The sequence below is a fragment of the Eleutherodactylus coqui genome, chromosome 10, assembly GCF_035609145.1.
Source record: "Eleutherodactylus coqui strain aEleCoq1 chromosome 10, aEleCoq1.hap1, whole genome shotgun sequence".
NCBI lineage: Eukaryota > Metazoa > Chordata > Amphibia > Anura > Eleutherodactylidae > Eleutherodactylus > Eleutherodactylus coqui.
In genome coordinates, this window is record NC_089846.1 from 92731655 (window position 1) to 92747070 (window position 15416).

Genomic DNA, 15416 nt, shown 5'->3' on the forward strand with positions numbered 1-15416 from the left:
GCGTTTTTTTAATGCATATGTCAATGGGACTTTCTAAAGCACAAACTTGCAATTTTTGTGCGATGCGATTTTATCATTACAAACTCCCATTAACATTAAAAAAACGCAGCGATATCGCAGCGTTAAAAAAACGCTAGTGGGTAGGAGCCCTAACTGATGAATAGGGCCAACAACACCACCATGGAGTACTTTACTTCACTCTGTAGCTCTTATCAGAGACTGTGACCTCTGACCGGGGCCACAATTACTTATGGGGCCAATGGGGGTCATATTATTACTGGGACCACTCGGGGCCTATATTACTAGCAGGATCAACTATACCTACAATGAGCACTATTCTTACTGGGGCTACTATTACTACTGGGACCACTGGGGGCCACTATTACTACTGCAGGCTACAATTATTACTGGAGCCAATGGAGGTCACTATTACTACTGGGACCACTGGGGGCCACTATTACTACTGGAGCTAATGGGGGTCACTTTTACTACTGGGACCACTGGGGGCCTATATTCCTACTAGGGGCAACATTATTACTGGGACTACTATTACTAGTGGGACCATTGGGGGCCACTATTACTACTTGGACCACTGGGGGCCACTATTACTACAGGGAGCCACAATTACTACTGGAGCTGCTAGGGCCCGCTATTACTACCAGGGGCTACTATAACTACAGTGGGCTTATTACTACTGGGAACACTTGCTACTGGAGGCTACTATTAATACTGGGACCACTGGGGAACACTATTACTAATGAGGACCACTCTTACTACTTGGGCCACAACTATTACTGGGACCACTGGGGGTTACTATTACTACTGGGACTACCGGGGGCTTTTATTACTACTGGAATCACTGAGGGCCACTGTTACTACTGGGGACACTGGGGGTCACTAATAGTATTGGGGCCTCTGAGGGCAGCCATTACTAGTCCTGTCCACTTTTACTATTGGGGCTACGGAGAGGGGGAACAATTTCTATTGAGGTCACTGCGGCCATCCAAGTGCACTTGAAACTAAACTCTCCATTTCTTTAGCCCGCCAGGGAAGTCTTAATTAGAATGAAATATTTTGAACCAACTTTCTATTGTCCGAAAAACACAGTAATTCACAAGCGGATGCAGGTCATATCATGCTGCCAATCTGCAGCCATCGGAGCCCGTTGTGTGAACATAGCCGGTCACATGATTGGGACTTCTGCATACGAAACGGGACATAATAGAAGGGGTTGAGCCTGACAACTGAATGCCGCTGACTGCAGGCTGCTACAATGTAGAGACCACCCTGTAACAGAGACTGCTGGAGGCTCGGACCCTTCACACCTATAGAACACATATAGACAGTAGGTGGCGTTACCTGTCCAGCCAGGCTAGGAGATTCTTGGCAGCACCAATCAGATCCACCACGGAGGTAAGGAAGTCGTTTGGCAGTCGTCGCGAGGCCCTCCCATCATAATGTCCGCTCCGCCTTCTACCTGTTATGAAGTTCTGAAGATTTTTGGCTGATGCATTCAGTTTATGAGAGAGCGTCCGCAGGTTCTCCGTCTCCAGACCGTAATTCTGCAGTGAGAAAAAAAACTCATTACTTCATCGGCAGCCGGGAAATGTCGGAGGCTGGACTAATTGCTGCAGCATTGGTCTAAGTAATGTCCATCCGCGGCCCATGTGCTCCACGGACAGCATACGGACTGCGAAGGCCAATGAGCTTGTTCACATGGGCGATATCTACGCGGCATGTCCTATTCTCGTCTGTGCACTGTGTGCGTCCGAGAGCCGTATGAATAAGCGCTGAGGTCCGTGTGACCGGAGTTCGGTTTAGGTTGGCGGCGCTCCAGGTGTTGTGGACCTCATATATGATCATGTAGAGGACAAGTAAAGCGAAGGGTCACATTCACAACAATGACATTAATGGATCACATAAGACACTGGATTTCCCTGCAGCCCCGCCGCATGACGGTCCGCACAGCGGATCTGCAGGCAAGCCTGGCTTATTCCTCATTAGCACACGATCCTGATGAACCTCGGCTTAATTGGCCAATTTACATATAACTGCGATCACAAAGCCTCAGCGTCCGCTCACTTCACAGCAATTTATACCAGCGACGGCTGAAAAGCTTCAATAATATGAAGACGACATTAAAGTAATGTTACATTTTTAGAAGGGCAACCCCAAAATCAATATCCAGCCCAGGACTGCAGAGACTATCATTAAAAGGCTGGTATATTGAAATTACATTCGAGGGGGAAGCTAAGGCTGAAACGTGCAAGGTGGGGCGCAGGCATTTCCAGACCCTCGGTCACGTGTAACACTTTATTATATGCATGATACTGAATTGGGTTGCACCTCGACCTCCAGGTGCCTCTTTAGAGCAGGTCCCATGTTTTTGTGCACATAAGAACTGCACGCAACAGAAAGCAATGAGAATTGGATTATTTTCTCCACATTTTGCAAGCAGGACTTTGCCACGCGCAAAAGAGTGCTAAAATGCACATGCCTAAAAGAGCCCTGTATACATACATTACTTATCCTGTACTGGCCCTGCGTTACATCCTGTATTATACTCCAGAGCTGCACTCTCTATTCTGCTGGTGGAGTCACTGTATACATACATTACTTATCCTGTACTGATCCTGAGTTGCATAATGTATTATACTCCAGAGCTGCACTCTCTATTCTGCTGGTGGGGTCACTGTGTACATACATTACTTATCCTGTACTGCTCCTGAGTTACATGCTGTATTATACTCCAGAGCTGCACTCTCTATTCTGCTGGTGGAGTCACTGTATAGATACATTACTTATCCTGTACTGATCCTGAGTTACATCCTGTATTATACTCCAGAGCTGCACTCACTATTCTGCTGGTGGAGTCACTGTGTACATACATTACTTATCCTGTACTGATCCTGAGTTCCATCCTGTATTATACTCCAGAGCTGCACTCACTATTCTGCTGGTGGAGTCACTGTGTACATACATTACTTATCCTGTACTGATCCTGAGTTACATCTTGTATTATACTCCAGAGCTGCACTCACTATTCTGCTGCTGGAGTCACTGTGTACATACATTACTTATCCTGTACTGATCCTGAGTTACATCTTGTATTGTACTCCAGAGCTGCACTCACTATTCTGCTTATGATTGGAAACAGTCAGCAACTTGTGCCTAGACACTAGTAACAGCTCCTATAACGCAGGTTATTTCTCTCTGGGGTAGGCACACTCGGTCTGGGAGGATTTCTTCTCATATGTGTAGTTGATGTTGAGCTTCCTGTCAAGGTGGGATCTTCTGGGCAGACGGTGACTGTCACCATAAAGTGGACGCTGCCTCCCAGACCCCTGGAGATCTGCTCAGGCCCTGTTGACTTTACCAGGCTTGTGATCCGCCAGCGGCTCCCTGGGCCTTACAGTGTTAACAGCGAGTTGCAATCAATGAAAAGTCAATGTTTTTGTGCAGCAGCGGGGGCTCCGCGGCGGGGGGTGTTCTTCCTCCTGCAGGGTAATTACAGTTGCTCTGCAGGAGCGCTGAGTTCTGATCTGAGGTTTCGGAAGGTAAAAGCGGCGCTGAAAACACTGCAAGAAGCCATTTTACCAAGAAGCGGTGATTTATCTTCTCACATCCGTCTCACTTTCATCTTGTCTGTCCTGATATTATACTCAATGTCATCAATAAGAATAATTAGACGCCGCGCTCGGGGGGCCGCAGTCCGCAGCGCTCCTGCCAGCAGACGCTTCTCTCTCGCCGTATCACAGATTTACGGCTTTTACCTTAAGAAGTTTCCTATTAATGTGAGCGGTATAATGCGGACGGACGCGTTGACCCTGCGACTCGCTCCGGGGGTCCCACTGAAACTTTCTGCTTTAAGGCTCTTCCAGACAAATGAATTTTAGTGCGTTTTTGCGTGCGGAAAAAAAAAAATCCCATTTGCAAAATACGAAGAAGAGAACCCGTTAATTTCAATGCGCTCATTCTTATTTATTTCTGGTTCTTGGGGCGCAGAAAAGAAGAACCTGCTCTATTCTGTGCGCATTTTGCATCAAAGTGGCCCATAGAAGTCTATGGGAGGTGCGCAAATACGCTCATATGTACGCGCGAGTATTCTCAAACCGCTGCGCATATCTGCAAACACCCGCACCTCGTTGGGATTAATAGCCATTTAAACCAGGGTGGTTTAAGTTGTGCATGAGTGAGTGTGTTTATTAAAGGAGCCCTTACAGCCTACATTAGTTCCTTAGTGTTTTCAAAACTGACCACTAGGGGCGCTGCTCCACGGCAGGCAAATGGCATGAGCTATAGGGCATCATTCACATGTAATTTTGCTACGTGAAAAACGCATCACTTTCACTGCGTGTGCGTGGGCATGTCGCACGTGTTTTTGATACGTGTTTTTTGTCTGTATTGCATCCGTATTCAATGTTTTTCACGCGCAAAAGAAATGCTGTAAAGATTCACTTTCACATTTGATGTCGCAGAAGCACTCGATGTACCACAGTGTATTTGCGAATGAACAAGGTTTGAAGAGGTACATAATTTGTGTTGCGCGCGTGTCTGTGCAGAATACTGTACTATTTGCGCACGCAAAGCCGGTTAGCGCACGCGACGCTCCTTTTCCGTGGATTTCATGGCTATTTAAAGCCTACTAAGGGCCGGCTGCTTTCTGTTCCTCCTCCGTATTTTCGCACCTCCTATAGACTTCTATGGGACTTTTGCTGCGCAGAATGCAGGAAAATACAGCAAGTCCTACTTTTTCACATGTGCGAAATGCGTATTAAAAAGCGCACTTATGAGAACGAACCCATTGAAATCAATGGCTTCTATTCTCTTCGTTTAGTGCGCACAGATTTTGCAAACACAGTCGTGTGAAGACGCCTTAGTATTGTACTTTTTGCGCACGTAGAGGCCACTTCGCACGTGTACAACACATGGATTAAAAGGCTATCAGCCACAGAGACGCAGTTGTGGGGTTTTTTTCGCCTTTTTATGCGGGGATTCACACAGCCCCTTGCGTATTTGCGCACCTCTCACGTATTTAGTTTTGGTCCGTCGGTACGTTGCGTATTCCGTGCGTATTTGGACATTCTTGCCTTTCTTTGCACAATTGTTGTGTTTTTACTTGTGCAAAAAAACGGCAAGAACGCTGCGCTGATTTCATGCGTAGCACACAGCGAATACGTACGTATCCTGCACTTTCCCTGCATAGTTACGCCATCCCGCTGACATCAATGGGCTATTTCTGTCCATATTACAGACCACTATAGCGCATGCTGCGGGTTTTATTCACGTGTAAAAGTAGGCAACTGGGAAATACATGTATGAATCCCCCGATGCAAATCGATGGCTAGTCTGCACTCCGTATTAGGTGCTCAAAAAATACGCTTCTTCACACAACCGTATTTGCGCATGTTTTAATGTGCGTAAAATATATGTGCACAAAAAGTAGAGAATAGAACCCATCAAAGTCAATGGCTTCATTCTTACGGGCCTGCAGACGGCCGGGTCAGATCTGGCAGCGAGAATTCTCGCCGCAGGACTCAACCCGAGCGCCTGCAGAGAGCAGCGCATACTCACCTGCGCCCCGCAGCTCCGGAACTTTCATGTGCCGGCGGCGGGTGAGTGACGTTTCTGTGCGCGGCTCTGCGAGCCCCGCACAGAAATAGAACATGCTGCGGTTTGTTTGCCGCGCGGGATTTCACGCAGACAAACCGCGGCCGTCTGCATAGGATTGTTAACGCAATCCTATGCAGGCTTCCAGCGGCGGAATTCCTGCGGGAAATCCCGCCGCAGAATTTCCGCCCGTCTGCAGGCGGCCTTTTGAGCGTATTTTGCGTGCGCAAAAGAATAGGACCTGCTCTATTTTCTGCATTTTGTGCAGCAGAGGCCCCCATAGAAGTCGATGGGTTATACGCAAATATACGAGGGGATGCTTGAAACATTGCGCAAAAAAATCAGAGAGAGACGAACACCTCTGGACCTCATTAGGCTAAATAGCCTGTTAATCCACGGAAGGGGCGTGTCTTGCGCACAAGTGTGGACTGTCCCTGCGTGCGCAAAAAGTACAGTACAGACACACACGCAAATTAACCTTGTTCACCCCGCAAATACCGTGCACTGATGGGAGAGTATTTGCGCATGCGCTCATGTGATGCGCCTTCAGATGACCGTATGCACAATCGCAATGAACTCTGCAGTGAACAAGATTTGATTTGGTAGATTTGCGCCCCGTATCGGCGCATAGTACTGTGCTTATTGCGTGCGCAGGGCCAGTTCACAATGGCATGCTACACACCCCCTCCAGATTATTTTTTTACCTGCAGAATTGTGTAGCCTATAGCGCAATTGCAGGAGTATTGGTTCCACCTCCCACACACTTCTATTGGGGCCTTGCTGGGGAAATACACAGGAAAATAGAGCAGATCCAATTTTTTTGCACGCACATGAAATGCGTGCGCAAAAACACGTTCAATGGGCTCTATTCCCTGGACATTGCATGCAAATACTGTCGTCTGAAGCCGCCCTAAGAATTAAAGTGACCATCTAGTTTCAGGACAAAGTTCTTTCCTGGACCGGAGGTTGGGGGGGCATCAGGCCGGTACTTTATCTTCTCTTCCCGGCCCTTTGCTTCGCACGTTCTGGTTCCGTTTTTCAGATGGCCAAGATGGCCACCGCCATTTTTAGACTACCAGAGTATCAGTAATATTAGGACTACTAATGCACTGTAGCTGCTCTGTGATTGGCCAGCGCTGCTCACGTAATCACCACTGGCCAATCACAGAGCATCTATTAACTCACTGGAAAATGGCGGCCAAAAAACAAAGCGCCAAACTAACAGAGGGGGTCAAGGATAGAAGATAAAGTACAGGTAAGATACCCCTCCGCCCTCCAGTGCCGGGACAGAATTTTATCACGAAAGTGGATGGTCACTTTAACAGGAAAGCAGCAGAGTTGAGTATGCAGCTCTGGATGTGACTAGAGTATATAGAGTATAAAATACAATTGCTAGACAATCTCAGTTGCTTTCACCATTATGGCTCAAGGGACCGGAGCCCTTCACAAACCCAGCCAATCACAATGGTAAGACGTAAGACCTGCAGCCTAAGAGTTAACAGGAAAGCAGCAGAACTGGGAATGCAGCCCTGGATGTGACTGGAGTATCAAATACAACATAGAAGCTCTGAGATCTGACACGCGGTCTATAGTACATGACCGGTTTCACCATATGCAGCCGCACTACCAGCGAGGGAGAACTTCACATCCGCAGCGGATCGATATTCACAAAGCAAAGGCCAATGAACTGGCATCGATTTCTGATGGGAAGCGAAGCTGACGGACCCCCAGCAGAGGAAATCAAAGCTGTTTCCATTTGACCACAGCGAGGTCCTGCTATTCCAGGAAAGTCATTAGCGCAAAACATGAGCGCCTGTCGTGGCCGCTATTGACCTACAGTAAAAGGCAAGTCGTGCGGCGTCCCCCGGATCTCACCGTAAAACGCGCTTATTTATAGAGGCAGCGATGGAGCCGCTCACTCTGCTGTCCTGCAGTCCACTATTAGGGCTCATTCACATGGGTGTATTTAGTTTCAGGGCTTAAACACACGGGTGCATGCGCAAATACGCTCGCCACAAAGAAGCGTATGAACCAGTGAAAAGTTGGCTAAAAAAAAAGCCAAAAGGGCAAAAGTCCCTTTATTTTCTTGGAACTCATTAGGCTGAATAGCCATTAAAATCTGGGTGTGTTCGTCTGCCGTGCGCAAATGAACATGCCCTACGTGCACAAAAACAACAGTAAAATACGCCGATAGACACGCAAAAAAGCCTCGTACATAGCGCAAATGCATTGTGCTGAGGCATGCGCAAAAACGCATACACCCCTGTGAAGGAGCCCTTATATGGAACATAAATACGCCTGTGTGAACAAGCTCTTAGGGTAAGGTCACGAGGTGTAGTCACATCATGCCTGAAGGAGTCAATCCGACTCTGATATGTGTAACCTGCGTTAATAAAGGTCCTCAATGATCTGCTAGTGTCCTTCAGTTGTTCTTCAAGCAGTGCCAGGTTCCTCTGCCTTAATTTTGCCTTGCTCATCATCCAAAATGAAGGTCTTCTGTGTCCAGCACAGACCAAGGTCCAATGCCTACGTCAGGCCACAGTCTCTGATGTCCAGCCATAATGAAGGTCTTCCATGTCCAGCCCAGACTTTCCAACATTTATCTGAGATGAAGGTCCTCCATGTGCAGCACAGACTCTCCCAAACCTCGCTGAGATGAGGCTCCTCCATGTCCAGGCTTGACCACGGTCTCCAATGTTCGGCCATAATGAGGATCCTCCATGTCCAGGCTTGACCGCGGTCTCCAATGTTCAGCCATAAAGAGGGTCCTCCATGTCCAGTCTTGACCACGGTCTCCAATGTTCGGCCATAATGAGGGCCCTCTATGTCCAGTCCAAGTCTTCATCCTGGGCCGCGCTGTCTTGTCAATCACATAGACTGATATCATGTAGTAATTGTACTGCAGGAGTCTGAAGCCATTAACATGTCTTGTAGGATAGCAGAGCGCTGCTTGTGTCTGTCACAGCCTCGAGGAGCCTTCAGAAAACATCAGACAAGTTCTTATTATTAAATGAAGAAAATAGCACATTTGGATCCCGGGGCAAGAGAGAGAAGTGATTGAGTGCTCATCCATCAGCGCCGCAGACAAAGTGGAGGCAGAACGCTGGATTTATGGAAGAAGTCTTGTTAGCTGCAGAAATAGATCAATCTCCCACAACCTCCAGAGATCCACACAAGACGACTCAATTGACCCAATTTTACGGAAAATGGAACTGAACGTCCCCTTCCCTGAAATCTACACTGCTCTGCTTTATGACACTGAAGCTGCTATCCCCTGGTTATTATTACTTGATATCCCTTATGAATGGACATCACTTTACAGGTTATATCATGATTTATATTATGTTTTATACTCCAGAGCTGCATTCACAATTCTGTCAAACCATATAAACTCCAATCACACCCAAAGGTGCATTCACTTCTCTGTTAGTTTTTTCCAATACACCAATCACAGCCAGAGCTTCAATCACAATTCTGCTGGTTTCTGTTTTGTTGATCTGCAGAATATCACTGCCGCCTCCTGTTGGTTATATGTAGGTATGAAACATGTTTCCACAAATGTAAATGGTATTGCTGGCAGTGCATCAACTGACAAAGAAACCTCCCGACAACTCAGATCCCATTTATTTTTGTAGGTTCGGCTGCAACTAACATCCACAACTTCCCCCTCTCCACCCGCCCCCAGGCTACCATAAAGACATTTCAAGACGCTCTTAAGTGACCCAACAGGTGAAGGACCTGGTGCTAAACCACCTCACTTGCAGGCCCAGATTCCAGAGGCTCCACCTCATAGTGTTGTGGAGTAAACAAACTGATGAGAAATCCTGCTGGACCTACGATGATGAACAGACACCTATTAAGAACAGCAGGAACCCTCCTGCTGTTTAGTTATCTCCTGCCTTCTAACCTATTTTGGGGGCAGCTACTATGCTACTCTTCCAATAGCGGTTCCATTAGAGGAGATCTGATATCATTGCTCAGCCAAACTCATTTACAGAGAAGTTCCTCATTGGTAGCTTCCCTTTAAGTATCCCCGGCTTCTGCAGTGTGCTGGTGGTGATAGCAATAATAATGTGCATTTAACTACTGCAGCAGGAAGAACAGTAAGCAGAGAATGATCTGTGATTCTCCTATCTGTCATCCAGTCCCAGGAGAGGGTAACCGAGTTTTATTCATGTTAGCAGTCCCCTATATCAAACACCAAGCAGATCTGTTCTCTGATTGTCACATATTGGGGTCTTTTTCCCAGAAAAGGAGTAAGTAGGTAAGCACTTAGTCATCTAATCATTCCTCTACACCTTCTAGCTCCATAGACGATCGCAGCATTTTAATGTTTTTACAATTTAAAAAAAAAAAAAGTTTTTTCCCCTTGCTCAATTTTTAAAATATTGAAAAAACTGAAATAAACAGAAAACACATAATTGGTATCACCTCATCCGCAACAACCATGATATAAAATATTACAAGATGTATCCAGCACAATAAATTCTGTGAAAAAAAAGCAATGACAAAATAGCGGTTTTCTGTTCATCTCATTTCCTCACAATAGCAATAAAAAGTAATCAAAAAGTTGTATATTCCTCAAAATGGTACCAATAAAAACTCCAAGTCATCCCACAAGAACAAGCCTTCGTACAGCTCTGTTGACGGACAAGTAAAAGCACTCTGGTCTTCGAATGTGGCGCCACACAAAAGGCTATTTGTAAGAAAAAGTGTTTGTGCCAAAGTAGTAAATTATATAAAATCTCTGTAGATTTGGTGTTGTCATAATCATAACGACCCGCAGAATAAACATGCGTAATATTTATACCATATGGCGAACGTCGCAGAACTAAATCCCAAACAACAATGCTGAAATATCTTTATCGTCCCCAGCAGAAAAGTTATTGAATACATTTTACGGACCCGAAAGTGATTCCTATAAAAACCACAACTCATCCCGCAAATTACAAAATCTCATACAAGAACGCTGACAAAAAATAAAGTTACGTCCGCTGGAACACAAAAGGGTAAATAATTTACTCATTCTTAAGGCTACAATTAGTAATGACACCGAGGGGTTAAAAATTGGCTTAAGGCGACTGAGTCCTGCGCCAATTATATTTACATGAGCCATAAATTGGAAATCTACAATAAAAAAGTTATATTTCCAGAAGGGTTTTTCCCAATTTTAATGTGCCCATTAGGCTGCATTCAGACGAACGAATATCGGCTCGGTTTTCACTCCGAGCCAATATGCGTTGTCCTCGTGTGCAGGGGGGGGCGGATGGAAGAGCCAGGAGCAGGAACTGAGCTCCTGCCCCCTCTCTGCCTCCTCTCCGCCCCTCTGCACTATTTGCAATGGGGAGAGGCGAGTCGGGGACGGGGCTAATTCGCAAAACTTAGTCCCGCCTCCTGTCATTGCAAATAGTGCAGAGGGGCGGAGAGGAGGCAGAGAGGGGGTAGGAGCTCAGTTCCTGCTCCTGGCTCTTCCATCATCCCCCCCCCCCCCTGGAGATGAGGTCGACATATCGGCTCGGCGTGAAAACCGAGCCGATATACGTTCGTGGGAATGCAGCCTTAGGGGCTAATCCAGTGTTCCTAGTTCAGTTCTAGGACCTGGTTAAAGTCGAGGTGGTTCTTGTCAGTGCCGTCTTGTCCCTATAGTTGTCTAGTCCCGTTTTTGTTTTCTGGCGTCTGGCTTATCTACTCATTTCCTGTTTGTATCTACCTAGCAATAAGGGGCTTTTACACAGAATGATTACCCTGGCCTACAAAACAAACTTTTACCTTCACAAGAACATTTAATGGTGATTCTAGTAGTATTTCACCTGGTGAGTTCAAATACATTGTTAGAATTTTCCCATCAGGGTTTTTTGTGACACATTTCAAGTTTTATAGAATTAGTAACTTATGTAAGTCACCATTACATGCAAATAAGGAAGATGGAACAATATCTCTGCAGCACCACCAATTAGAAGGCAGCTTCCTGCAAGGGAACATTAGACTCTTTATACAAGCCTTGTAACAATGACTGGGAATTGAAAGCCAAGCCAGAATCCATACACAGACAGCTGTTTTGGGGTATTTGCCCCTCATCAATGTGCAGTAGGCTTCTGGTTTGACTAGCGAAAGGCCTGTGATGTGGGTCATCTTTTCTCCTTAGGGAGAGCACCTAGCAGGTGAGTGATTGAGGAGACTTATAAGGCCATTCATGCTCCTCTGGGTAATATGCAAATAATGGAGATTGAACATGTATGGATTCTAGCTTGGCTTTCAATTCCCAGTCATTGGCTTGTATAAAGAGGCTTGCCTAGACTTGCAGGAAGCTGCCTTCCAATAGGTGGCACTGCAGAGGTATCCTTATTTGCATATTACCCAGAGGAGCATGAATGCCTTATAAGTCTCCTCACACACCTTCTATTCGAGGTGCTCTCCCTAGAGAGAAAAGATAGTGTTCCTGACTCACCATTATGTGAAATGACGTTTACCTAGAAAGGTTTTGATGATGATTGATGGGAATATTTTTACTTCTGGGATGTCTGTCTTCATGGTTCAGCAATAGTCAGCCGGCATGCTGGGACTCCACTCGCCTTGGTACTTCTGTTCCATCATAGAAATCTACTGATTGAAATGCTCGCCATGCCGGTCATTGACAGCCCCAAGATTTTCTGGGAAGAAGTCCAGGTGGGAGTCCAAGAAGTGAAGTTTTAAGGACATATTGCATCCCATAGCTCGGTATGATTTCACAAGATGAATCACCGGATCACAATAGTTTTCTGATTTATGATTTCCAAGAAGAGAAGACATTTCTGAATGAGAACCGGCTGCTTTTTGCAATGGATTTAACAGTTCCTGGAATTTTGCATCATCCATCAGTGATTTTATTTGTGGCCCTATAAAAATCCCTTCTTTCAGTTTCATATCAGTAACTTTGGGAAATTCAGATTTCAAATGTAGAAAATGCTGCAGAATTTCTATCATTTGCCCTTACAGATTGTTTCATCATCCCAGATTTATATGCAGTGGAGGCGAAGACACTTTTTCAGGATTCATTAAAGGGACATTTGACACATTTTTTGGGGTCCAGGATTAATAGATGCAAGTTTAGGCCATTGTTTTCAAACAGAAGACCTCATTCCTCTGATCACAAACTCAAGAGGACTGAATATCAAGGTAATTCATCCAATGACAAACCATAAAGAACACCTCAATTAAAACGAAGTGTCACAAAAAAAACTTTTCCCAATGGAGGAATTCTAAGAACATATTTAAATTTCAGAAAGTGAAATACTGCTAGAATCACCATTACATATTTTAGTGAAAAAAAAATCACATTACCAGTGTTATTTGGACTCCTGCGACCCAACGAGGACCTGAGCAATTATCATTCAGTGTAAATACAAGCCCCGATTGAACAATGAACTATAAGTCTTTCACTTCTCATTTGTCGTTCAGTTTTCTGATGTATCATTCTGTGTAAACTGTCACTTATGAACGCACTGTGAAAGCACAGGAACAGTAATCGCTGGGATGGCCAGTCGGGCATTGGTTGCCCAACAGATTGTTCCTTGTAAATGCATCTGAAGTTTATTATCCACCTTGCCTGTTTGGCTTCCTGTCTGGGTCCTAGTGCTCTCTTGTTCTCAGAGACAGTATCAGGGACAGTATTTCAGACAGGGTCTCCAGTAGAGAGAAGTGAGGGCTACTTAGGGACATTGGTGTCTGGTGTTAGGGAGATTAGGAAAGGATGTAAGGAAAACTAGAATTAGGAATACGATTTATCTAGTGTTTTTTCTCTTTTATACAATCTACTCTAGTCTGTACTGTCAGTTTCATCATCACCTTTATCATCATCTGGTACCAATTCCCATCTGCCCCACTCATCTAATAGTATCTAGTTTTGCATTAGTGTCTTTGATTTACTGCGACGTGCTTCATATCTATTATTCTTGTGATGGATCAAGGGTTCTACTATAAAGCCTTGGGGTATCCAAGTACTGGGAGACAGTCAGTACCCACATAAAGGGACTTCTGTAGGTGAAGTCACGTTCTCCTGTTTGGTGTCCAGCTGCCGTCATTATAGCACCGCAGTACAGTTTCTACACCCCTGCTGTTACCCACTCCTCACAGAGCTGTCAGGTAGCCATGGTGCTGCAGATGTCGGAGAATCGTCAGAGATATCATCAAGGACGAACACTAATTTAATTGAGATTAACAAAAGTATGACAGTAGCAACACATTTTAGGGCAGTGACTGATAAATGGACTGATGCGGCCTTGAAACGCGTCGCTTTTTTGTATTCGTAATCTCAGTACAAGTTATTGTTTGTTATTCGGTGTATCAACCTTGCCAACATCTGCAGTATCATTGAGACTTGGAGACATTAAGGCTTGTCCTTCCTATTGTGAAGGCTTTAAAATAAGCATGTCAGTGAAGGGTTAGTCACAAGCAGTTTGCCCTCTTATGCCTTGTGCAGGACATACAGGACTGTGCTTACACTGCCAGCCCCACTGTGTTGATGGCCTCAGATTATGGGCCTGGCACTGCCCAACTGGGCAGACTGACGGTCGGTTGTGCTGCACTGGGGTTGCCAAACGTGGCCCTGGATGCTGCTGTCAAATGTATTCTCATCCTTACGATGCAGAAAGACTGGGGCAGTATGGTAGAGCATAGAGCCATAGGCCGCCTGCTCTATCATTCACTGTTCTGTAAACTGGAGATGTCCGTATTATGCAGAGGAGGTCTGCATCCCATGCGGGACAATGACATTATATCATGTCGCCTGCATCGGGCTGCCAACAGTGGAGGAACATGCTTGACAGGGCATTGGCAGATAGGCAAATGTACTTTTTTTTTTAAGACGGCAATATTACTGTATGATCAACAATGAAAGGTGTTTTTTCTCTGTAAGGAGACAATGGGGACATGATAACTGTATAAGGAGGCAATCAGGGAGTCATTATTAATGTTTAAGGAGGCACTCAGGGGGCTCTAAATTAATGTATAAACGGGCACTCAGGGGGGCTTGTTTTTAATGCATAAGGAGGTACTCATGCAGGTTATTATCAACAATGTATTAGTAGACAGCCAGTCATTATTAATGTATAAAGGGGCACTCAGCGTGGGTTATTATTACTTCTAAGGGGCATTATTACATTCTAAAAAGACAAGGAACATTTTTAAATTTGAACTGATGCGGGTATTATTACTATATTTGCCCTCCTGAGTCAGTAAGTAAATGGCCGTTTTCAGTGACTGTTTTTATATTTCCCTTTCTGTGATACCTTTATATTAGTATAGGGACTCACAAAACCCAAAGAGCCTTAACGATTGGCTTATGAGCTTAACTATTTTGTCCAAAATCCAACTAATACCTCGCATTTATTATGTATTATTCACATGTAGTGCAGCTTTTGAACGCAGGAGGAGCCCAGGGTGGTAGTACCAATGCGGTTCACTTTTTGAGGTGCAGGGCAGCTTGCCAAACTATTATGGCGTCATTATTAGGTTGCTTGTTTGCATGGTGCACTACATGTATCAGGATGGTCTAAAACACTTTGCATCTGATCTGTGTAGGAGTATACACCAAGCAGCCATCCCCCTCTATATTAGGAGGTTGTGTGAGTGGCTGTCCCATTAGTGTCCTACACGGGTGTAACTGGCTCCCTCATTTGGTAGTTTGGCTGCCTGCATGTTGAGGTTGTGCATTTATTTGCCCTTCTGTATCAGTAAGTATATGTCCGTTTTCAGTGATTGTTTGTGTGATACATTATTACTATATGGGAGTACAATTGGGGCACTATTATTTTGTGGGGCACTAAGAA

The 15416-nt window shown here is 45.2% G+C and overlaps 1 protein-coding gene across 1 annotated transcript in view; it reads right to left on the reverse strand.

The window, feature by feature from the left end:
• The window catches only part of LOC136580683 (connector enhancer of kinase suppressor of ras 2-like), a 441969-nt gene that overhangs the window by 198684 nt on the left and 227869 nt on the right, over positions 1 to 15416 (reverse strand). Inside the window, exon 3 of the mRNA XM_066581463.1 lies at positions 1360 to 1562. Coding sequence (XP_066437560.1) covers positions 1360 to 1562 — 203 coding nt within the window. The remainder of the gene's footprint in view (positions 1 to 1359; positions 1563 to 15416) is intronic.